Source organism: Micrasema longulum, unplaced genomic scaffold (assembly GCF_059751315.1).
Source record: "Micrasema longulum isolate JH-2025_06_02 unplaced genomic scaffold, ASM5975131v1 h1tg000280l, whole genome shotgun sequence".
In the NCBI taxonomy this organism is placed as follows: domain Eukaryota; kingdom Metazoa; phylum Arthropoda; class Insecta; order Trichoptera; family Brachycentridae; genus Micrasema; species Micrasema longulum.
In genome coordinates, this window is record NW_028277484.1 from 771,520 (window position 1) to 796,983 (window position 25,464).

General features: G+C 31.1%; 1 protein-coding gene across 7 annotated transcripts in view; it reads right to left on the reverse strand.

The window, feature by feature from the left end:
• The window catches only part of dac (dachshund family transcription factor), a 377,714-nt gene that overhangs the window by 205,592 nt on the left and 146,658 nt on the right, over positions 1–25,464 (reverse strand). For 4 of the 7 annotated variants that reach the window (XM_088224353.1, XM_088224352.1, XM_088224356.1 and 1 more), the window contains exon 3: positions 6,302–6,337. The exons of the other annotated variants lie outside the window; for them this stretch is intronic. In XM_088224353.1, the coding sequence (XP_088080479.1) occupies positions 6,302–6,337 (36 nt within the window). The remainder of the gene's footprint in view (positions 1–6,301; positions 6,338–25,464) is intronic. 7 annotated transcript variants of the gene reach the window in all.

A 25,464-nucleotide genomic window follows, 5' to 3' on the forward strand; every position in this document is an offset into this window, starting at 1 on the left:
CTGGATTACAAATTAATATAGAAATCAATAAAACATGCAAAATACGACACAGTTTTCGGAAGGCTGCGGTAGTAAATATACAAAGTTAGTTATTTCAATAAGTAAATGTCAAATACAATTCATGGGAATAATATTATTATTTTAATATGCCTGGTCTCATAACTTATTGACGTTTTATCGACTTGTGTAGGTACGAAATTTTATTGTTTATTCACAGCGGTAAAGAATAAAAAAATCACACATAGTAAGGCTTATTTTTAGAAGTGCAATGAAAACCATATTTAAAACCGATATTTCATGTTGATCTTGCCAGGAATCTAACTCGGCATGGTAGGTTAACGCGCCAACAACTACAATATGAGGCGGAATTATCTCACTCGGTTCGCTTTTTCCGGATTTTTACCGGAGAGTAGCCGTCAAGTTCGTAACACTAATACACACACATATCTGTTTTCATCGTCAATCTGGTCACGAGATAAAATGTTTGTTTTTTTTCTTTATTTAAAACTTTTTGTCAAAAAATAACAAAACTTTAGTGACATTCGGCCTATAGTCGGCCTCGTGGTGTAATGGTCAGTGCATTTGCCTACAATGCAAGAGATCTCAGGTTCGATTCCCGACATGGTTGATATGAAATATTATTTAAAAGGGTGTTTTTACACTATAATATTTCTTAGTCCCTAGACTGGTACTTGAATCGTAAGACTGATCACCTTCATGTAACAAAAATGATCTTGATACGCCACGCTTGGTGTACAAATGCATTGCCCTATGCACTATTAAGTGCGGAAAGGGAATGATGATGATTATGAAGTTTTTATTGTTATATGGAATGTTTGAGTTTACTGTTTACCATATTGATGTGCCATACATTTGTTTTTTTTTTTTTTTTTAATTTTTCTTTTTTGATCCTATATTTGTGGTGATATACTCATGTGTCTGTGTCATTTAATTGCTCGTCCCATCTCAACACAGGACTTTTAGTCCCATGAATTTGGGCTTATGTCTCAAATAATGTACAATAAACTTTTGTATGTAAATAAATAAATAAATAAGCAATTTCTTCCAACCAACCCGAATCATACTGATGTAAATTGGTAATGGTTAATTTAAACTTTTTTTATTCTATATAAACACTTCTTTTACAGCTCTTTTCAGTGGGCAGATGAAGCATATACCTATTTTTTTATTTATTCAATTTTGATAATTTACATTGTTATTTTAATTGTTTAGTGTTAGAGTTTACATTTGTATACAAAATGTGTTTTAAATTCAGGATTTAATTTTTTTAATTTCAAGTTCAATCATTTGCGTTGTTAATTTGATTTAAATGTTTATTTTATTCGTGTTTACATGTAATTGGTGAAAAATAAGTAGTGTCTTTTTTTATTACAATATTTTTGTATTTTAAATATTATTTTTTGTTGTTTGTAGACTAATTAAATTAATAAATACATATATACATTGTACAAAAAATACTTTTGTAACTTTTAACCTTTGGAGAAAGAAGTTTGGAAGGAATCATGCAGAGGAACCAGGTAAGAAGAATAAAACTATGGGAGTTTAGAGTTATAATGATATATAATAATGTTTCAGGCGTTTCTCAAAGATGACGATTGGTGTATTTTACACGTAAAGTTGTTACTCGTTTAAATTAATGCTTATTTATATATATTACGATACAAACATACTATGTATATAGTATACCCGTATAAAAATATTAAATCGGTATAAAATTACATTACTGTATAACTAGGGTTAGAAGGCAGTAAAATATACAAAATTTTAATAGTTATTAACACAGTTATATGTTAAATATGTATCTATGAAAAACAATAAAAATGCATATTTTTTAAAAGTCTTTACATGATAAAAACAATAAAAAAAATTATTAAAAAAAATAATCAATGACAATTTTAACAAGATCGTGTGTTGTACATCTATCAGCTATCAGCAACCGCTCAAGACTTACGTTTTCATGATCAGTTGTTTTTTGGTGTTAGTTTTTAGTGAAGAAAGCAGTCAGCCTTATCTTGAGACAGTTACAGCATTTCTATCATTCTAACCTCAGAGTAATAACCTAGTAGAGTAGCCTACACGGAAAAAACCATTCTACAATTATTAACCACGACGTAAGCTACAGATTACAGCAATACAAGGGGCCGTCAGTACTCGGGTAGGGAATTGCAAGTGTCCATTACATGTTGGTTGTTTGACTAAAATCCAAACTAAAACCAAACCGCAAAATTTGGAACGCTTTTGTTTTATGCAATAGAGTTTAAAGGCTTCTCTGGATAATTATTATTTTAAGGTTCTAACATTATAATACATGTCAGTTTTCAGTATTTTCTACGAGTATTGTCACTGTTAAAAATTTTCAGACCATAATTTGCTATCGAGAAATCAGAAAAGTAATATGAAGTATAGTATAGTACAAAAGTAAGCATATATGATTTAAATTACGTTTCAATCAATCCTACATAAAACGATTATAATTAATATTACGATGCGATTTAATTGAAATTTAATCGAATTCGCCTCTGATCTTACAGTTACCCAGTACAGTGACACCTCTCGGCCAACTTCGTGGCACTTCACTTGGCCGGGCCTGATTTGACAGCCTGTAATTATTACTAACCCATAACTGGTGCATCCACCCTGGGTTGGACTTTCGGAAATCGTCCCCTAGTAAATACGCCCGGTGTAGAAAAATTATATCAAAATACGAACTGTTTCATTCAATCAACGGAAATAAAGGGTGATTGCTGCAAAGAATTCTAATTTAACGGCGTTTAGCTGCAAGGTTTTTCAGGTTTTGTGCACGATTAAAATTAATTAAAAAGCACCTAACATCGAACATGTGTTTTTATGCTGCATCATAAATCGTGAAAATATTATAAACTCGTTACACTAAAAAAAATCGAATAACACTAAAACACAAAAAAAAAAAGATTTATTTATAATATTTAAAAATAATTATAAAATAAACCTTTCTAGAACCGGATCGTGGTCGCGGACTCACTGATCAGATGTCCGAGATGTTAACCCCGATCTACCATAACTTGATTCCCATTTCCTAAAAGAACGTTATTAACATTTCGTTTATTTTAAAATGGCTTTCGAAAATCGAATATTAGAGTAAATTCTTAGAAATGAAATATTTACTATTTTTGTAAAAAAAAAAACAAAATAATTACAATCTAGCGGCCTTTGCGGCTAAGATACTTGTTTCACAAACGGGGGTTCCGGATTCGATTCTGAGTTAGATCACAGTAATATACTGTTATCTCAAGTCTTTTGACATGTTGTGCAAAAAACAACACATTATTTTGTTTTTAATCTAATTTACTGAAACAGAGATATTTTTTTAAAGGGAATAACCCGCTAAGCCTCTATTTTGAGGCTTGTCAGTAGGTAGGATTGGGGAGATATGGAAGGAGGTAATGAAAAATACATCACAACACCCAGACCAATTGCGAAGAAAATATTTCTTGAATTTCTTTCTTGCAACTGGCGGGAATCGAACCCGCGACGCCAGTTTCACAGTTGGTCGTCTAACCAACTGCGCCACAGCGCATATGATTTTTTTTTTGTATTCAAATAATTTAACAGAAAAAAATTGCCATGACAAATTTATATTTTTAATTGTTAAATAAACAATTAAATGTCTAAAGAAATATATATGACGGCCTTCAAATGTTGTTTCCACTAAAAAGCAACGAACGTGTGCATGTTTTTAGGCAATAATTTTTTGCCATGACGCTCATACAAACGGAAGTGAAGCATCTTCCATAGACATAATTTTGCTTAATATTACGTTGTTACTTGTGAGTGTTGAACGGGACGCGTTCAGTTAAGTGATGTATCATTACCATTTCCAACAGTTTCATTACATTCTGAATTCAATGGGGCAAACTGCTTAATATTCCATTTATAATACAAAAGTGGCGATAAGAAGAGAGGGAAAGTAAAAATAACACTAAATGTTAAAAGATTTGTATACAACCACTTACCGGCTTTTCTACGTCTACCGGTTTCGAGACGTACCCGTCTTTTCGTCGAGACACTAATAAAACCAACACGCAAAACTCACTTTACACCTTCAACCACGGGAGTCGCATTGAACGAAATGTACAGGAAATAATATTCTGTGATTTCCAAAACATGATGACTTTTGAACCAAACGAGATTATTTCATATTTAAATTTATTTCAACAGAGGGAAAACATTGTTGAGAAGAGAATACAGAAGTCTAGGCATTCACAGGGCTTATGACCTGTCATTGGCTGGTTTAAGTGGCCACTTTACACACTGTGTAACATTCACCGTTCTGCCCATGTTTGAACATCCACATTTCCTCAACTCTTCCATCGGTTGACTTTTGTGAAGTAAAAGAGCTGAAACCTTTATCCGGCTGATCCAAATCACCTACTCGGCAACGCTAAACCAGCCAATGACAGGTCATAAGCCCTGTAAATACCTAGACTTCCATATTCCCTTCTCAAAAATGTTTTCCCTCTGTTGAAATAAATTTAAATATGAATAACTCCCTGGGGAGGAAATCCAGCCAGTCTGCAACCATTTGGACATACTCAAAAATTGTTGAGATTATTTCAATATAAAGAACTTTTAACGCTAAATAATAATTATTTTAATATGACAAATGTGCAAATGGGACCACTGATTTTTTTGCATTAAAACAAAATGAACTACAGGTTTTCAATTCAACTTAAAATAGTATTTTTATTCACGTATAAAATAGCTTATTACGATAATTTCTGCATTTTTTATTTCAAAATGGCAAATGTGGAGTCTAGTATTTTATCTTCTAGGGTTTCATATCCTATTTCCAGTAGCGCTTAACTTTTTCATTGAAATGCAAGTCGAAAGAAAAGATAAAATAAATTCAGATGGTAAAAAAGGCTCTTCTTTGTTTTTTTTAATGACAGTTAAATAAATTTTAATCACTGCTGTTAAGAAAATTACAAAGTGTTTATATCTTGAATCGCTGAATGAATGTGAATGCCTTACGATTGTAGATCTCATGACAGACTGCAGTATACAGTATGCAGTTCCCGGCTTGCAATGAGATACATCTATGTACGAGCCATATAGTATGAACGTGAGAAACTAAGAAATCAGACTGGGTACGCAAACTCGTGGTTTTAGAGCGCAGAACAAATAATGTTTCATATAATTTTAAAACAAAATCCAACAAGGAGGACATATTTAAAATATGATGTAATAAAATTCCTTTATTCCACACAAGTCATGATCAAAATAGCTTTGTCTTCAAAGGTGTAAAAAATTCCAATAATCTCCCCAATGAACTAAAAACAATTAAAAATAATATATCAATAAATAAATTTAAAGGAAATTTAAAGATTTTTTTTGAACACTTGTGAAAACTGCATTAAATGTTAATTAGTATAAAGGTATTTTTTTAATTTATGTTTTTTTTTTTCTCGTATACTCGTATATTCAAAATTATATAAACTCTTATAAATAAACAACTACAACAGTATAAGTCACTTTCCAAGCACAAGAGTTAGTCTTTTTTTTGGAGTGTTACAGTGATAACATTTACTAGATGTATAAAAACATATACCTTCTATGAAATTCATTCATAAAAAACAAAATAAAAAATAATTATTTAATTAATTAATTAAGGAGAAACAGATCAAAGCATATACGTTTTTCGAAATAATTTGGTTCTAAGCAAATTTTCTTTTTTTTTGTTCATGTACGTATCCCAAGAACATCGCATCAAACAGTTTTTTAATATAATTTCTTAAAATACCAAAATCTGACTAACGAATCGAACAATATTAAATTAAATCATAGCGGCTCTTTAAAACATATTTAATTTCATATTTCAGGCTATATATCAAAAATAGTATGCACAGAGTTAATGCTCTTTGATATGTTGCTCCTCTATGTATTAGTTTATTTCACAGTTTTATGATGTACAGGAGTTCATTGTTTTAGAACGCAACTAGCTAGAAAATTTATGTGTTTAGGAAGGACCTTCATTTTTACATGTGTTATTTCACTAAACAAAAACAATAATACTGTTAAATCAAAAATAAATATAAATTACAAAAAATCCCAATTATAAAAATAATTCGTAAATAAAAATAAAAATATACAATCAATAATCATTTCCATCGAACTTCCGTTAAATTACGGTTCGAAATGGTGGAAACGAAAATGTCTTGGTATTAAAATATAACAATAACTTAATTATATACATTTATCAATGTGTTAATTATTAATAAAAAAGATATGAAAGATATATTACCTACTAGTTGACGATACCCGGCGTTGCTCGGGAATTCTAAGAAACGAAAAAACAGTTTTATGAAAAATTAATTTTTGAATGCACATAAAATAACACAATAAAATATAACTAACATCACTAAGAATGAAACATGTTTTGTAGAAAATAAGGTGGGAACTAAATATACATTTATTTAAAATTCATATTTGAAGCACTAACTTTGTGGTTATTCATTAAAATGAAAATAAAACAGGGTTGTTTTTAAACACTTATTTTCTATATTATTGTTATCAAAAACATTTAACACTTATTTGTTTATAAATTTGTATAAACCACTTACAACTTAGGTAGTAACCTCGAAACCGGTCGAAGTGTAATTTAAAAAATTAAAGTGGTTTGTACAAATGTATAAACGAATACTTATTTTCTATTTTATTACTCACTAGTTTCAAAACTTCACAACCTTGAAACACAAGCTACAGAAGCAAGGTAATATTTAGTAATAACCATGACAAAAAAAGCTTGTATTGCTTCGAAACTAGTCGGTAGTAAAATATTTTTTTAAAAACAAAGCTGTTGCATTTAATTTTCATATTTATTCAGTAGCGGACACAGAAATTGCATTTCAATATATTTAAAAAAAAATTAAGACACTCCTGATATGTTTTAATAAGATTTCATAACATTAGCCTAGCTTTTTTAGGTTTAGGAATTTTTATTTAAAACGAGTAAATTTATTGATTACAAATAAAAATAATTGTTATAAAACACATTTAAAACTAGTTCTATCGCTAATTATTTATGCTTTGACTATGTTTTGCACAAGATTTAAGGGTAACTAATTATTTATTATGTTTTTATTAATAGTTTCGCACCCCTGACACTGAATCGCAAATTGAAATTATGACAGCGGAATCATAATTCCTGCATCACTATTTATTATAATTATGTACTTGCTTTACACAGCGCAAGAGAAAATAATGTTCATAAAGCTAATACTGAATAGATGCATGTGTTACTATGGAACTGCTTTTGGCCATGCGATAGATAACACTGGTACTAAGAAATCTGAGAAAATTCTTCTTAAAAACTTGAAGTTCAACGTTCAGCCATGTTCAAGTTTAATACAATCGCACGGATAGTAAACGCAAACCTAACGAACGGGCGTTTTTGAATCCTTGTTAACTTTTTTTATTTTTTTTTTTCAATGCACAAAATACACAATTTTAGAGCACAATTATAAACTTGTAAGGCACGACTTGTTAGAAAATTCTGTGTTAAGTCGGAACACGGAATTCCTAAATGTTTATTATTCACTATTGTTAATATTGCCGAGGTTGTGTTTTGGTAATTAAAGAAACTTTTTAGTTTATTACCATTAAAGTATTGCAGACCACAATCCGGAAAGTTTCTGTTTTTGCCTGTACGGATTTTTGAGGCCCTACTGTTTTCATTAAATAAAGAAAATTACAAAGGCTAAAATAGAATATCATCAGACGACGAGGTGTCTTCATAAGCAGTAAAAGCACCCGTGACAAATGCTTCCTAAACCAAATTAAAATCAATATATCTGGCTTTAGGGTTTTTATCGGTTGAAACATTTCAAGAGGATTACAAGTTTTGCGGCTCAAAGTGTAAATTTGGCCAAAAACACGAGTTCGCGGAAAAAATTTACGTTTGAATGTGACCGCGAAGTCAAAGATAAATACGTGTTTGTCACGGTGGTGTAACTTTTTTATTCGTCAATTAAATTGTTGAACGGTTTTTTAAGAATACAAATTCGACAAAGTAATTGAAGTCACCACTCGACTACAAATAGTCGAGTTTGTGACAAAATGTCACCTCTTTCTTGCATTAGGCCCCAGGATCGACAAAATACAATATATTGTTTGCTGAGCTATCCCTATTTATATATCGTCACTCTTCTAACTAACTAACGGATCAGACAACGCCATAGTTGATGTCCAACACACCTATTATTGCCGAGTCTGAGATAAAACATAACGTCGCCTGAATTTGAATACAACGTAAGCCCTTTTTTTCTACGTACATTAAATATTTTTTGACATACAAAATAGCATCTATCGCTATCATGTGAATGATGAAATTGTTGGCAGAAAAGAAATAAAACACATTTTTCAAATAACACGTATTTAAAAGACAATGTACATATATTTTTGGAATACATTGTCAGTCAAGAGTACAGTAGTTTACATTTGTTCAGCTTCATTTTTTTTTAAACTTTTGGTACATAATGTATATTATACGTTAAGCTAAAGATAGACAAAAATATTAATAATTGTATTTGTAAATAAATAAATAATTTTACTCAATGTGAAAAAGGAACAAAGAGGAAAGACGAAAGGAGGACAGATTAAGGAAGAAATGGGAGATAATTCTTCGTACGTGATTTAAACAGAGACACTGTAATGAGATCTTTAATAATGAATAAAAGATGATTCCACAGTCGAGCTGCATGTAGGTACAGGTACACTATATGATTTAGAGAAGAAAGAGGAGTTATGGACGGGTATTAAGAGGTTTCTTAAAAAATTAGAACGAGGAGGTAAACTATAAACTGATAAGCGTTGAAATTTTTCACGGAGGTATATAGGTGCGTTAGGACTATAAAGTACAGTAAACAGGAGTGCTTTCTTCGCTGGTTAATTTTGAGCCATTTCAGTTGCCTATAATAATCCTAAATGCGGTCATATTTCCTAATACCAAAAATAAAATAAATGCATACATTCTGAAGTCGTTTAATGTATACAGCTAAAAAACAAATTATATGGTTTAAAAAAAAACATAATGTTTCGTACAAAATTTTTGATTTATTTTTTTTTTCTCCTCAACAGTTATCATTTAATCTCGTACGTTATATTCAAATTAATAAGACGATAATAATATTTTTGACGCAATTAAAAAATCCAGATTTGATCACACAGCTACCTTTAATATTAGAAGCTTAAAATTTAGAGTTTCACGCTATTATTACTGACTCAATATGTTGTGCAAAGTATCTATCGTAAAATTCTTTTTTGTGACAACGCTAAACATCAAATGACTGTTTAGTATTTTCTAATAGGGTAGGTAATGGTGGTATTTGATCCACCTCTACTCACCCCCAATTGCGATCCTCGCAACTTTAACTCATATTAAAGGTTCGCAATCATCACGTTATGAGCTCATCTAGTTTTCATATGAACAGTAAAATGAAGCACCCCGAAGTGGTTCGACGTTTCTAATTCCCTTCTCACTCCAATCTTCGGGGCTAGGCATTTGAGAGACTAATCTCAGCCTTTAACTGACTGCTAGGGATTTATAAGTAATAACATCGTTTTTATGTCTTCGTCACATTCGGATTTATCCCAGCTGTTAAATGTCTACTTAACTAACCTCGCAGATTACCTCCTGATATTGTTTCACATAACTACAAGTTTGTCGTTGATCAAAATATATTTTTAGTTGATAACCTCGACGCTTAAATTACCCTGTTTATTCTTCACACATAAACTGCCTGGTTATATTCAAGCGCGTAGTAAACAAGAGGGTGCAGTCTTTCAAATATCCAGCTTATTATAGTACTCTGTTAAGCCTCCAAAAGTGACAATAAACATTAACTATTATTTCGTTTGTTTATTATTCATTCACTCTTTATTACGGTTTATCGCATTCATCGAGAAAACTGTTTTCATGCGTAAAAATAATATTTTCATCGTGAAATGGAATAAAAAAGGTAGGAACAGATGATGTCAATTTATCAATAATAAGCTTTAACCCTCGGCTTCTTACGCTTAGAATAAGGGAAAAAGCTAATTAATCAGATTTTCGTTAAGTAATAAGAATTTCCCAATTGAAACCATATATACATATTTTTTCGAGATAAAAAATAACCTGAATCAATTACCTTACCCAATCATCGCTCTGCAAAATAAAACGATGCGTAATTTTTCTGTCCAACATACCCGTCAGAACAACTGTTCCAATACATGAAGGTGCTGGATATGAGACAACTGTGTCTAAAAGAAGCACTTAAACACTTCTGGTCAAACAATAAGGAGAGGTCTCAGCAAAATGTCCGTACGAGGTTCAACCAGAGCATGAATTATGTCATACACAAAACCCGTACGACATTTGCATAGAGACATCTCTCATTTATCGCACCGAGAGTGTTTAATATTTTGGAAGAACGTATTAAGCTCTCAAAGACAAACAATATTTTCACGAAAGGAGTTAAGGACTGGATTTTCGTTAGTGGGAGGGATTTGAGTAGGAAACTCCTTGATGATTTTCCGAATGTTTTGAGTTTACTGTTTACCATATTGATGTGCCATTTATATGTTTTTTAAATATTTTATATAGTTATTTTTTTATGTTTCTAATCTTATATTTGTGGTGATATACTCATGTGTCTGTATCATATAATTTCTCGTCTCATCTCAACACAGGACTTTTAGTCCCATGGAGTTGGGACTTATTGTCTCAAATATTGTACAATAAACTTATGTATGTAAATAAATATTTTGTTCAGAATCTATTTTTGTATAGTTTGTATATTTTCTATATGCATAATATGACTTCACGCTTTTAAAAATATTTCTACTTACGTAATGGTTGATGCAAAAACTGTAAAACACCACTGAGAGTGTGTTCCAAATATGTTAAATTATTTTCATAAATTATAAAATAATATAGTTACAGTATAGTGTGTTATGAGTATTTTCCATTCGAAAGATAACACGCGTTAAACCTTTTTTAGTCGTTCATTCCGATTTAAAAAAGCTTTTTGCAAGATTCGGGGTATAGTCAACCCTGGCGAGTTTATCAAAGTTTGTCAAGTATTAAACTGTAAGGGAAACTAAAGCAATTAACTTTATTACTCCCCTTTACTGAGCTGTATTTTATTTCTAGAGAAAACCAACAAACCCCATGTGATTCAGAACTTCTAAGTTGCTGTGACATTTGCCTCCTTGGCTTAATTTCTTACACCGTATTTGTATAAATCCTTCTAGAAATGTTTTTCATACTGGCGTAATAAAATAAAATAATATATTGGTACACAAACAACATACGATTCAAGAAATATTAAGTATTAAGAAATACAAGTATAAAGAAACAAAAGGAAGTACGGTAAAATATCAATTAAAACATTTCAAAGAAATGTAGAATTTAAAAATACGCTCTATCAGAAAATTGAGTATAAATAATAGTATTAATAACCCTATTTTTTTCCATTATAATTCAACAAAATTCAAAGAAATGGTACTTAAACATACATATTTCTTTTTTCAAATTACATTTTTTTATCATATTCACTAACACATTTGTCTTTTTAGGCTGTGCCTATATTACCCCCTAAAATTTAAAAAAAAACATCATCATTCCCTTTCCAGACCTAATGTTGCATAGGACACTGCATTGGTGCACCAATCGAAGCGCATCTTGATCATTTTTGTTACACGAAGGTAAGATGATCAGTCTTCCGCTTCAGATGCCAGTCCAGGGAACTATGAAATATTCTAGTGTGTAAACACCCTTTTTAATAAATATTTAATATCAACCATGTCGGTAATCAAACCCGAGACCTCTTAGACGGTAGGAAAACGCGCTGACAATAAAACATAACGTAAATTAAAATAATTGATCATTTCCTATGCTACAATATAAAAATTTAAAAAATTATAATTCATTTACAAGAAATAACATGAAATACTTTGAATAATAATTGCATATGATACAATATAAAAAATAACTATGAAATTATATCAAAAAATAAAACGAAACAACAAAATATATAAAGTGGAAATAAGATAAATAAGTATAAAGAAGGAAGAAAAGTAAAAAGGGATAAAATTGAATATTTAATTTAATGAATTAATGCGTGCGAGAAAATATTCACTATTCCTGTCAATACAGAGAACATATTTTAAACTTGTAGCTAGGTACATAACATTATAACAAATACGAGGACCCATTACTTGGTGTTTATCATAGTGCGTTCTTAGTTATTTATAATTAATTGTCATTTTGTCATTTTGTATAAAAATCTACTATACATAGGTTTAGAACTGACTCGATTTATTTCAAAGGATAGCTTTACAATTTATGCGTTAAGTAATACTTATTTCATCAAATTATATTACCCACATAAAAATATTATGGCTATTATATAAAACGAAGAATACATTATTTTGTTGATTGACTCTTCAAGAAATATAAACATTATCTAGATAGTATAAGGACAGTTATGGGAAAAGTATAAGCATAACAATATTAAAGTTTAATGCACTATTCATTTGTGTGATCAAAATAAGAGATAACTTAATAATCACTCAATAAAAAATAACTCGATTTTGATTATAATGAAGAAATCGCGATATCTCCATATAGGATTCTAATAAGAACGGCTATCGCCTTTTCTAATCGTGTAGTTAAAAAAAGGCTTGATCGAAAACCATAAATCGTAAATAGCTACAACTTTTATTAAAAAATGTGTAACATATTATGTTTATATGTAAGGTATGTTATATTTTATACTTAGAGGCTTGACGCACGCGTTAAATGTGAATCCAAATATACTAGGAATAATATTGTCATATTAATTAAATTAACACATTCTTTTCCATACGCTCGGAGTCAAGTAGGGCAAGTATTCTAATTTATGTCCAGCGCGTTAACCTACCATGCATGAAGTCTCGAGTTTGATTCCCGACATGGTTGACATAAAATATTTATTTAAAACGGGGTTTTCTTTTTAAAAATAATTCAGATGCGCTGCGGCTGGTGTACCTATGCAGTGCCCTATGCACCGTTGATTGCAAAAAGGTAATGATAATAAATATTGTTTAATGCCTTCGAACTGGCAAATTGTTTTAAGATATATTATTTATTGTTTCAGCATTTACTTTGTGGAAAAACATTTTTAATTTATTCAAAATAAAACACTTTATATGATAACACTAAGTTTTATGTATTCTGAATTATCCATCATCAGGTGTATATATATTAACTGAAACTAGTAGTGTTATTTTATTAACTTATGTGGTTAATTTTATTTTGAATAAATTTGTTTTAAGATTTTTTGGTATTTCTATTTTATAATTTGTGTTATTAGATTTGCAAGCCCAAGGTTCATTCAAATTCGCATTTAATTCATTTATTTACTATGGAAAACTGAATTTGATTAATCAAACGATTTGCTATAGGTGTGTTTTGCTTAAAAGTTATAATATTATCTGTTTAACGACCGCTAGCAACCACCAGATTTTCGAGAAAAAAAAATCCTACATACCAATGTTATTAAAAAATGTTAAGAAGCTTAATATTTCAAACTATAATATAATAATATTGACGAAACATTTTGAAAATTTTCGCACGTGCACGCGCGGCCTAAATTATATGACTCATTACCAATATGAACTATTGAACTATTCCGATATTGGCCAGACATTTCCCGTTTGATCGGCTGTCATACAAAATACGACCTTTGAAAGATGCCATGGAATGTTTGACCGCCTGTTAACGTTGCGATAAGTGGTAACGATAACATTAGTTATAAAGCAATTAAAACTGATCGTAAAGAGACCCCATTATATATTAGATCCTAAGTGTAAATAATTTTGCTTTATCCTTAATGACAATAAATCAACATCAAAGTACCTACCTGAAACGTCAACAATCCTTAATGTTAACGCAGTTTCAAAAAGTACAATTTTTATCTACCTATTCTTTAACAAATTGGGTAAACGAATTAAAGCAGAATTAATTATTATTTAAAAAAAGATCATCATATTTACATTGGCTGATAAAACTTGAAATTAAAAATAGCAGTTAAAAAATAAATTATTGATTTTATTAAATATATTCGATCGCTTGATTTACTTATTATGCAAGACGTCTTGGTGTCACGTGGTTGTAGAATATTTAATAATCCTTAGACTGGCACCTGACGAGTAAGACTGATCATCTTACCGTCAAACAATGAGACTAGCTCTCGTCCTGTGGGTTGTGTCGCGGACTCCAAATCAGAATTTCTGAGGTTCGAGTCCCGTCCGAATATGAAACTTGTTTTCCATTTTCTGCTTTACTTTGCATTTTGCATTGATGTGTTGCTCTTTTAATGGCCGTCGTTAAAAAAACAATATGACAAAAACACTTGACTTATAAGCTCCATAATTTATTAATAATGTAATATTTAGTTATTGCTGTAAAAATAAATTAGGATATAATTCATTAGTTGAGTAAACCTTGATAAAGAAGCTTGTATAGCTTTGAAACCGGTTGGTAGTAAAAAAGTGGTTAAAACAAAATCGTTTTATATTTATTTTATTAAAATGAACTAGCGGACCCGACAAATGTCCTGCACAAACGTTGGTTTGCCTGCTATTAGCTTGGAAAAAGACTTTTAATTAATAAGTAGGTACCTATGTACTTGTTTATGGTTGAGTTCCAAAACATTAAAAAAATCATTTTCAAATATAGAATTCTCGGCTCAAACTCGGCTCTTCTTACCAACGGGGGTGCACTTTATTCACGAATGCGATTTTCAAAAATGTATTGAATGTCAGTTAATATTATTTTAGTATTATCAAAAATCCAGTAAAAATAAATAAATGGGAAAAAATTATAAGGAATGTAAGGAAAGAATCTGATTGGGATGCATAAAAAGCGAACGTTGTTTGTAAACATTCAAAAACAAACATTTTTTAAACAAAAAAAATAACATCCTTTCATTTTTTTTGTACATGTATTCTCGTTGTATGCAACCCTGGTAGGTCGATGAAAAAAAAAACTTGCTTCTAACTTTTTTTTAGAGATTCGATTGAAAATTTTAATATCCACTAGCACGCGCAGCGCAAAGATCTACATTTCGCTGAACACCGCACGTAAATCGGTTAAGCCGTTTAGGATGAGTTCACTGACACCACACGTACAGAAGAATTATAAATATATATATAAAGATAACCACAAAGGTAATGCTTCAAATGTAAATTTTATTTTAGAGTTATACTAATTTAAAATCTTTTCATCCAAAAATTCTGAATTGTGCCTATCTAATCAGATTTTGATGTATGAAGATACGATAATGTATTTATTGTTAGGACGGAAAACGAGAAATGAAATAAATATGTAGGTGCAGATAGTGGTTTTAGGGTAAAAAATAATTCAGGTGAATTAACAACGCACCACAGACCCCAGATAGACCCTTCAAATACCTGATCCATTGCTAGACATATGACAGCTCATTATGCACTTAAGACAACGAGTATTAAGTCAATAATTATCGAACACGCCGTACTGGTCTACCTGTCAGTTTCAATATTTGAAATTATAACCAAACCGTCCGGAAAGCGGCCCACACAAGAAAAACGAATATTTACTCACTCTGTGTATATATTTTATTGTGTTCGTCCGAATATAAAACGTAATTTCATAAAACTACATCTCTTTCAAATCGCATTCAATCATCGTCATAAACGAGTGAAAAGATACATGCGCGGTGAGCATTCGTTCGTGTAAAAGGGGCCTAGGTTTGTCTCGCTCTCGCGCGGCAATCGCCAAGGGGTGCGTTGGAAAGAGAAAAACGATTCAAACTTTAAAAAAAGAATTGGATAAAAATCATATATTTTAACAGCTGTCAATAACTGTTATAATATTGTATATCCGTTGTGATTGTTGGAATTTAATAACGAAAAATGTGGATTGTAAATTCTATGGAGAGTTTTAACAACGACATATCGGGTTTTGCGTAAGTTTTCGGTATATTATGTCTACAGTTGAGCATAGTTTGTATTACTCGGATGTATTTTCGGCTAAGTTTAACGAAATATCGATTAAAATGAATTTAAAATAAAACACTTTGCATCTTTTTACCACAAACGAGTTTAATATAAAAACACTACTAGTTTCTGGTATTCTGAATTACTCATCAACGGGTGTAAATATAAACTAAACTAAAATACAAAATAAATTAAGTTTTTCTACTGACATTTCTTGGCGGAACTGCATTTTCAATTATAATAGTAAAAATACGTCTATGGTTTTATTTCACTTTTATTTATATTTTTTTACCATTGACCAGGTTTCGTCGTGACCGACAGTCTGACGATGTTGGTCATGACGAAACCCGGTCACTGGTAAAAATTTATAAATAGAAGTGGAATAAAAGCATAGACGTATTTTTATTATTATAATTAAAATACAAAAATTAGTACTTTAAAAAAAAAAAATATTTTAAAATTTCACTGATAAACCCTTACGGATAACATGCATTTAACAAAATATTTTTACTTTTAAAATTCACATTCTACTATTAATGATAATATTTTTAACATCTTTGGTAAATGTTGTCTGAGTCTTTTGCTTAGTTGTGTCTGGTAGTTTATTGTATAATTTCAGTCCATGGTTGATTAGTCTTGACTGTCCTTGTCTCATTTTAGAAGGTTGTATATGATATTTTTCTGATATTCTCGTATCGTGTCCATGTTTACTACATTTTTTTTTCTAGTTTTAGTTCTTCATCTACAATTACATCAGTGGCTAATTTATGAATAAATTTTAAGAATTCTATTTTAAAGAGTTCAGTTACATTTATTTGCTTAGTTTGTTTAAAAAGCACTTTAGTTGCTGTTAGATAGGGTAGGTCATTTGCTAACTTTAATATATTATTTTGGTGTCTTTGTAGTCTATTTATGTCATTTTGATTTCCTTTCCCCATAGTAGTTGCAAATAACATATTTTAGTTTTGACATAGGCTTAATGAAGCCTAATGTATGCATTAGATTTTTTTCCGTTTTTGGAACAAAGTTTTCATTTTAAAAAAGATTCAATAATGTTGCCACTTTGCTAATTAAATTGTTGATATGAATTGTCCAAGTCAATTGTCTGTCTATTGTTAGTCCTAAGTATTTAACATGTTGAATTTCAATTAGTCGTTCATTATTTATGTAAGCGTTCAAAATGGGTAATATTGCTTTTTTTTTCATTAAGTGTAAGGTACTGATAGGGTTGACATAAGATACTTTTAGGTACTGATAGGGTTGAAATATCTATTGGTTGTATTTTAGTTATTAATAATATTAAACAAATTAATACCATGTCTTTAAAATCACTCTAATTGTATAGTAAATAAAAACCGATATTAAGTACTTGTTACTTTTTTGTCTATTTACGCTAATAAGCATTCAAAAACGAGTTTTTTAGCTAATGCGACATCATTGTCTCATAAGATGTCGCTCATGTTTTACGTATCTAATTATTTGGCGGTTAAAAAAGTTAGTGTATCGACAACAGGATTCTCAGAAATATTACCATAAGAACTAAGCCGTTATATGAAGTTGAATTGATATTATTGACGATAATTTGCACCTGAGCAGACTCATGTGTGGGCGTAGTAGAAGAAACAAGAATGAGACTCGATGCAAATAAATTATAAACCCAACACGCGACCGTCACGTGACCACTGTCCGAAGAATCCATAAAATAAAAAATCAATCGACACGCGACTATCTAAAATTATTGAAATCATTTCAGTTTCCAATCCGATTGTTTATGGTCATGTCTGTGTGCATTTATCCGACGAAACGATTTGAATAATGACAGTTATCCGTGGGTATCCCGAAATGCCCATTCGAATTCCGAAAATATCAATCGTATAATTATCACAGAAAGGACGCGCGCTCGCCCCGGGCCATAGATATTCAACCGGGTAGATGGAATGGTAAAATACTCCATAGACAAGAAAAACACAAACGGAATACCAAAAATTCCAAACGCAACCGAATTACGGTACCAACTTGTAAATAGGTACTCAAAACTCGCGGTGACACCAATATTGGAATTATCAAAATAACTCCCCCGAATGCCTTGCGTACCGAAGCTCGGTAATTTACGGCACTAAAATACAAAAGGTAAAGCGGGGTAGGAGATACACCAGGGGCAATCGGAAATTACAGATGATAGAGGATGCGCGGCCAGTATGCAAAGCATTCGGTTATTTATATGTTTGAAGATGAAGTGTATCAATCATACTCGGAAATTTAAATTTCGAAATCAAATGAACAATTTATGGCGGTAAATTGCCGCTTGTAAGTAAGCCACCTATGGAGCAGTTAAAAAAACTTGCCCAAAAGAATTCAGCACAAATTTCTATACATATTTTAAGTGTTTGCTGAAACAATAAAAATACTTTTAAAGTCGTCTGTAGATACTATTGAGTTTAAGATTTTTTACATGTCGTTAGCACGTCATATTATGCGTTGTGAATTATCTATTTTTTGTCTACGAATAAAAAATGTTTAGTAATAAATCCGATCACTTATTGCCGACGATACAAAGGCGCAACCAACACAAAGCACATTGCCTCGAGTCAAAATCCAAAATACCGAGTTCTCGATACAGCCCATCATCGATCTCCTAACATAAGTAAATGACCACGGAATTACAATAAATTGGTCAAATTAAATAAAAGAAAAGAATTCATCCGAAAATAACATGGTTTATCCATCTCTCGCGGCTCCACTCGACACAACAATTTAGTGCAATCATTATAAATAAGAAGAAAGGAGAAACTCTTTTGAAAATTTGACAAACAAACGCATATGACGCTATCGACGCGAACAGTAAAACATAAATTTGCAATTGTAATTACGCTCTCGTTTTTATCACAAAAAAAATACCTTTATAATTCAGTGTACTTGAATGCTTCATTTGTTTTTATATAAAACTAGGTTTTGCTTTTTTTACACAAAATCCTAACTCAAACATTCGTAAACAAAACTCCCATAACAATGAAAACGACAACAAAAAGTATTATTTATTAATTACTTCGAAATTCCCAAAAATCATTACACTTGTATTTGATCGATTATAAATATTTTAAGACTTTCTGTTTCTTTTTTATATTACGATACGCGCCCTACAATGAAATTTTAACTATTTATGATCGTCTTGTGGTGTAGTGGTAAACGTTTTATATAAACTATCATGAATAATGCATTCAAGTAAATGTTATAGTATCTAAATCAACACAGATATGTAAACGTCATTGTCAATATTTATTCAATCAACGAGTGGTGGAATAATATATTCTACAATCAAATAAAAAAAAACAATATTTAAAATAATTAAACAAAGCTTGTAGCTACATAGTTTTAAAAAAATTATAAATATGACGCATTTCGTCTTACATTGAAGCTTGTATTAATTTGTTAATTGATAATATACATATATTCAAGTAAATGTTATTATATCTCGAAACCAGTAGACATGGAAAAGTTGGTAAGTAGTTGTATACACATGTTTAATAACATTTAGTAAAACGGTTGACCAGAAAGTTAATGCTTTAAATATTCATTATACATAATATATTCAATTTTGCACATGTTTATAAAGAATTTTTTTGAAATTGTTCGCTATGATTCTAAATTTAATTTTCATAAATTTAAATGATTTGTTGATACCTAAATATACGTAATTGGAAATCCATAAACACCGTAAGATCAACCTGCGTTTTACGATCGTAAATATTAATACATTTTTTCTTGGTCGATAAACGTTTGCCTTTTTCGGAGTCTGGTTTGGAGATATCCTCCCCATGGTCGGCCAATTCCATTTTGTAGTTCGGATCGCAAGTCCCTGTCATTTTAGGATCACGTTCTAACTATCAATTTAAAATTAGGCAAATTGCTGTAATTGTGATGATCACGGATCGTTTTGATAACTGACTATTCGGCTTTAATAGTCTTCGGAACGAGCTTGCTGTCTTTGCATTCTGTGTGGATAACCAACCATTGAAAAATAATTTAAATTAAAGCGATAATAAAAAACTCATTGAATAATTTAACTTCTCAATTTTTTACTAGTAGTCTGATTACTCATAAATAAAAATATATGTTTTTAGATTTGAACACATCGGAAAATGAACAACCGGGTATCGTCGTAACCGACATAGAATATTGGCGGACCAAACATATTAATTAAAACTATATGTTTATAAAGTCTGCATTAAAACATGTTTTACAAATTTCTTAACAAACAGATCCGACTTCAATCACTTCAGGACCAGGAATACAAACGCTATCTTTATCGGCACACTTCGAGGCGGTATAAAGTAACATCGATAATTATTTACAAAAATGTGTGAATAAAAAATGAAATTATCTTCGTCGGTATTTAGTAAATAAACATGTTTAGAAAAAAAATGTTAACATTTTATATTTTTCTTATGGAAAACTTAATTTCACTTTGTTGATAAAATTGTAGATAAATTTCAACTCTCCGTTGGAATACGGCCCCAGGTGCCAGGAATTATAATTATAATTATTATGTAAGATATCTATATGATTTTTATATTTTTTAGTATAAAAATAGCACTAAGGTAGACATACTTATATTATATTAATTAAAACAACCTGTTGTTATTGATGTTACAGATTTTTAAAATGTTTTATTTACATACATACTTTATAATATCATTTGTCAAATGAGGATTTTTTTTTCATATTTTCTGATAATTAATCCGGTAGGCCAGCACCCACTTCTTCGTACCATTTTTTTTTACTTCTTATGTTTTTTTGCAGCAGATAACCAATTACCTATAGGCACTTGAGGGCCTGTGAACATGAAAATATTGCCGCGTTGACGTAAACTGCTAAGAATATTCAGGATTTATATCAAATTTTGACTTTAGATAAAGTTTTTTGATTTACTTTCGTATCCCAAACAATGTTTTTTATTCTTAAAAAACATTGTTGGTTTTCAAGGTTTTTCATTACTGATGTTTTTGTTTTATTTCGATCTCAAAAATTCGTCAAATTCCAACAAAAGATAGACATATATTTAGTTACGTTGTCTTTATACGATATAAGCACTCATGTTAAATTAAATAAATAATGTTGTCTCGGAAATATTTTTAAACGTGCCTGTGTAATTCACTACTAACCATGATTTTATTCAACTACATTAATTTATTAAAAGGTTAATTAAAGAACGCCCTTTAGTCATTTTATTCAAAGTATTATGGCGCGGCGTAGCAAATCAATATTTTATATTTTATTTACAAGAATAATAATAATTAATTATATTGCGCTTCCAAATATGAATTTGAGTATGAATGAAAAAATTTTTTGCAAACATTTATAAATCTTCTTAAAAAAAACTATCCTTGATGTGCTGAATTCTATGTATTTATTTCCACTTATTTCCATATGGTATAATATGATCATAATAAATATTGTTAGTCAATAAGAATCATTTTAATTTTATTAAAAGAGGCTGTGGTTAATTTATTTTTTTGAGAAAAAGAAATGAATTTAAGTCAAAATCTACACTATACTGTGGGCAGAAGGCGGGGACAAGTCGGAAAGAAAGAAGAAAAAACATATTATATGATACGTATCCTGAGATCAATCTTTTATAAGTTTATTGACTTTGTTTAAAAGTTAGATATTTTTAAAAAATGTTTGCCTTGTGATATAATGATAAACGCTTTATGTCACCAAGAATGATGTCCTAGTTTAATTCTCAATGGTATAATTATTGAACATAGTTATGCAGAAAGCAGCCAGCAATAGAAAAGCGAAACTGAGATAATAGCACCTTTAAGAGTGAATAATCAAATCTACACAACAGTTGGAATGTTTTTGACTTTGATAAATGATAAACAACGAATGCATTGGTTTATTTGTATTGCAAACAAGAATCTTATTATGTATTTGACCAGTTTTAGTGATTTTTAAAGTACCGTTAGATTTTTCGAGGGCTGCTTTCTGCATAACGAAGTTCAATTAATGATTTTAAACACAATATTGTTTTCTCAGTGTCAATGGACTGACATCGAAAGCGAAAGACCTTTCGTATTGATAGAACCCTGGACCTAAAACATGGTAGGCAAACGCGCTTACCACTACATTATTAATGTATTTATAACGAATAACCAGCTCAATCTCTATTTTCAGAAAATGAAAATATGAAAGAAAGAGATAATATGAAAGTAAGTTATGAAAAATATATTTCAATACCCAGACCAATCGAGAAAAAATCTGTCTTGGTTTTTTTCTTGCAACTGGCAGGAATTGAACTCCGACGCTAGTTTCATAGTTGGCCTTTTAACCAACTACGCCGCGGCATCTTGATTTTATTTATGAAATAATAGGTACTTGAGGGTCGTTCGGCCACTGATCATATAGGAATGCATCCATGCCGGTCGAGGTGCGGAACTCATGTGTGTGCCGTATTTATCCCGATCTAAGGAATGGCAAGGGAAATTAATCCTTTACTAAATGGGAGTCACTATATTCGTCTGGGACCTGAGGTTTTCGATCGCGAATGCCCCTGTCAGTGGACTTCTTTTGCTGAGGACTTCCCTGAGCGCGGAATCTTCTTTATCGCTTTCGCCTGATGAGGTAAAATTCTTCTACAATTACAGTTTGAGTGGGTACGGGTGGTGGCAAAAGTTGATTTGCAACCGTAGTCTTCGGGTAAGTCTGCTGCTTTTGGGTGCTCCATCGCGGCCGGCGACCGGCCTTCGGGGTCACCCGGGGGCGTTCTGGTGCTCCAAAGAGTTACTACTAACATACTAACATTAATACTAACATTTCCTATCACTCTCGACATAAAGGAGTTTGAACTAGGCTATGGGTTTTTATTTATATTTATATTTCCCCTTTTCCCTACCATGTAAGGCGAGGTTGAGAGCGACAGTTAAAGAAATATTAAAAGTTTTAAATGTAAATATTTTGACATATTACAACAGAGATGAAAACCATTTTAGAGAAGGGAATACAGAAGTCTAGGCATCCACAAGGCTTATGACTTGTCATTGGCTGGTTTAAGTGGCCACTTTATACACTGTGTAACATTCACCATTCTGCCTAGATTTAAACATAATGGTTTCAGCTCTTTAATTTCACAAACGTCAACATTCAAAGCCCTACCCACTTATTCGGATCTGTTTTAAAGATCTTGTGGCCTCTTTTCAGACCCGCACATTACAAAAATATTTTTTTAGCTGTAAGGAAGGGCAATTTTTTATTTTCAAAAAAATCGTTTCTTTACAAAAGATAACAAACGTCAACAGAAAAAAGAATTGAAGGAATATAGATGTTCAAATACAGGCAGAATAGTAAACGTTACGCAGTGTGTAAAGTAACCACCTAAACCGGCCAATGACAGATCATAAGCCCTGTGGATGCCCAAACTTCTATATTCCCTCCTCTAAAGCGTTCTTCATCTCTGTTGTTATATGCTAATATTGACAGCTCGCTAGGGGGCTGAATCCAGTTTTTGTCTTCAAAAATTTGGACAAACTTAAAACATTGTTGGTTAATATTTTGTTCGTGGTTTTCCTCACTAAATTCGGTTGATAGAGGAAGAAACGTAATCAATCCGTACTGAAAAAAACAATTGCTTGTATGAGTGAATCCGAAAGAAGATATTTAGTCCTAAAAACGGATTGTACGTGGTGGATGCTTTCAATGGTCATATCGTTTTTGAATACCTTTGGCAACAATTTCGTGGAATGTAAATTTAATCAACTGACTAATAAATTAAAACAGTTCGAAGACAGACTTCTCATTCTCGACCGGTTTCAATAATACAGCAATATGCGTTCACAGCTTGTTGCGCGCAAAGCTGCAATTATTTTTATATCACTCGTTTCCTTTTGCATATTTAATTGTCTGATTGCAAATTATACGAACCGTTGCATAAATATTACACAAATGCAACGCAGACCTAAACGAGTCTAAACGTGAAAAATGCATCGGATATTTTGTTGCACAAATTGGTTGGTGAAAGAATACGACAAGCATTGAACGTGTTTTAAAACACCTGTTAATTAAATTAGTCGAACAGCATGCCTTCATATTTTTTACTATGCCAAACAAAAGCCGGGACTAGTTTTATGCCTAGATACGTAGGTAATACATGAGTAATGAGTGTAACTGGCATCACATTATGATCGATTCCTACTGTGTTATAAATAAATTCGTCATATTATTACTGCATTGGGGATATCCAAAAGCTTACCTAATACCGTTTTTAATGATAGAAAGTTCAGAATCCTTTCAATGGGACTTTGCGATCTACCACTAGGATGCAGTAGCAATCGGTGATTATATTTACAGGTAAGCTACAAAAAAATATCATTTATTTGTACATACATAGAAGGGAAATAATATAATCTAAGTGACATGTTATACTTTAAATTGCTATTTTTCTGTGGTTCTGTGTGATACAACAACTCTCATATATGAAATGAACTCAAACTACGTAACTTTGTGATATATTATATTGTGTAGCTATAATATCCATTAATTTTACACATAACTTATTAAAAAAATATGTAAATAGCACAATGAATTCAGTCAGTATAATGTATTCTCAGTGAAATATCAATTGACCGACTTGTTCTAGAAATGAATAATGCCAAAAACGGCCGCGTCGAGCGCCACAGGTGTTGCGAGTCATATGTCAAAAGAATCATCTAAAAAAAAATAGGCATTTAGAAATAATGCTTAAAATACTGTTTTCCAAATCGTGAATCTTTAAAAAAAATGTGTAATCTACAAGTTAACTCTGGGAGGAAAATCCCGCTACTGGGTTTAATATGTTCAAAATACAGTACACTTATTTGTATGAAGAAATAAGCTGGAGTTATCGGCTAATTCCTTGGCTCATTGCTGGCGCTGGGCTCACTATATTAACATTTTTACTTATCAGCAATATTTTGAGTTTGTCCAAATTTTTGTAGACAAGGACTGGTGTATGTAGGTAGTGTAGGTAGTATGTAGGTGAAATAATTCAATTAGATGAATCTCACCCGCATAAATAAAGGTTTTAGATCTTTAACTTCACAAACATCAACAGATGAAAGAATTGAAGGAATATAGATGTTCAAATATAGGCAGAATGGTGAATGTTACACAGTGTGTAAAGTGGCCACTCAAACCAGCCATTGACAGGTCATAATCCCTGTAGATGCCTAGACTTCTATATTACCTTCTCTTAAATGTTCTTCATCTCTGTTGTAATATGTTAATTTTTACTTATATTTGGAGAAAAATGCGAATGGTGGCAATGATTAACAAGAAATAGTAAATATTTGTTTGTTTTTCTGTAAATAAAGTCACCGTAAAACATTATTATGGATAGTCAACTATAATGGTAAGCTGCGCATAATCGCT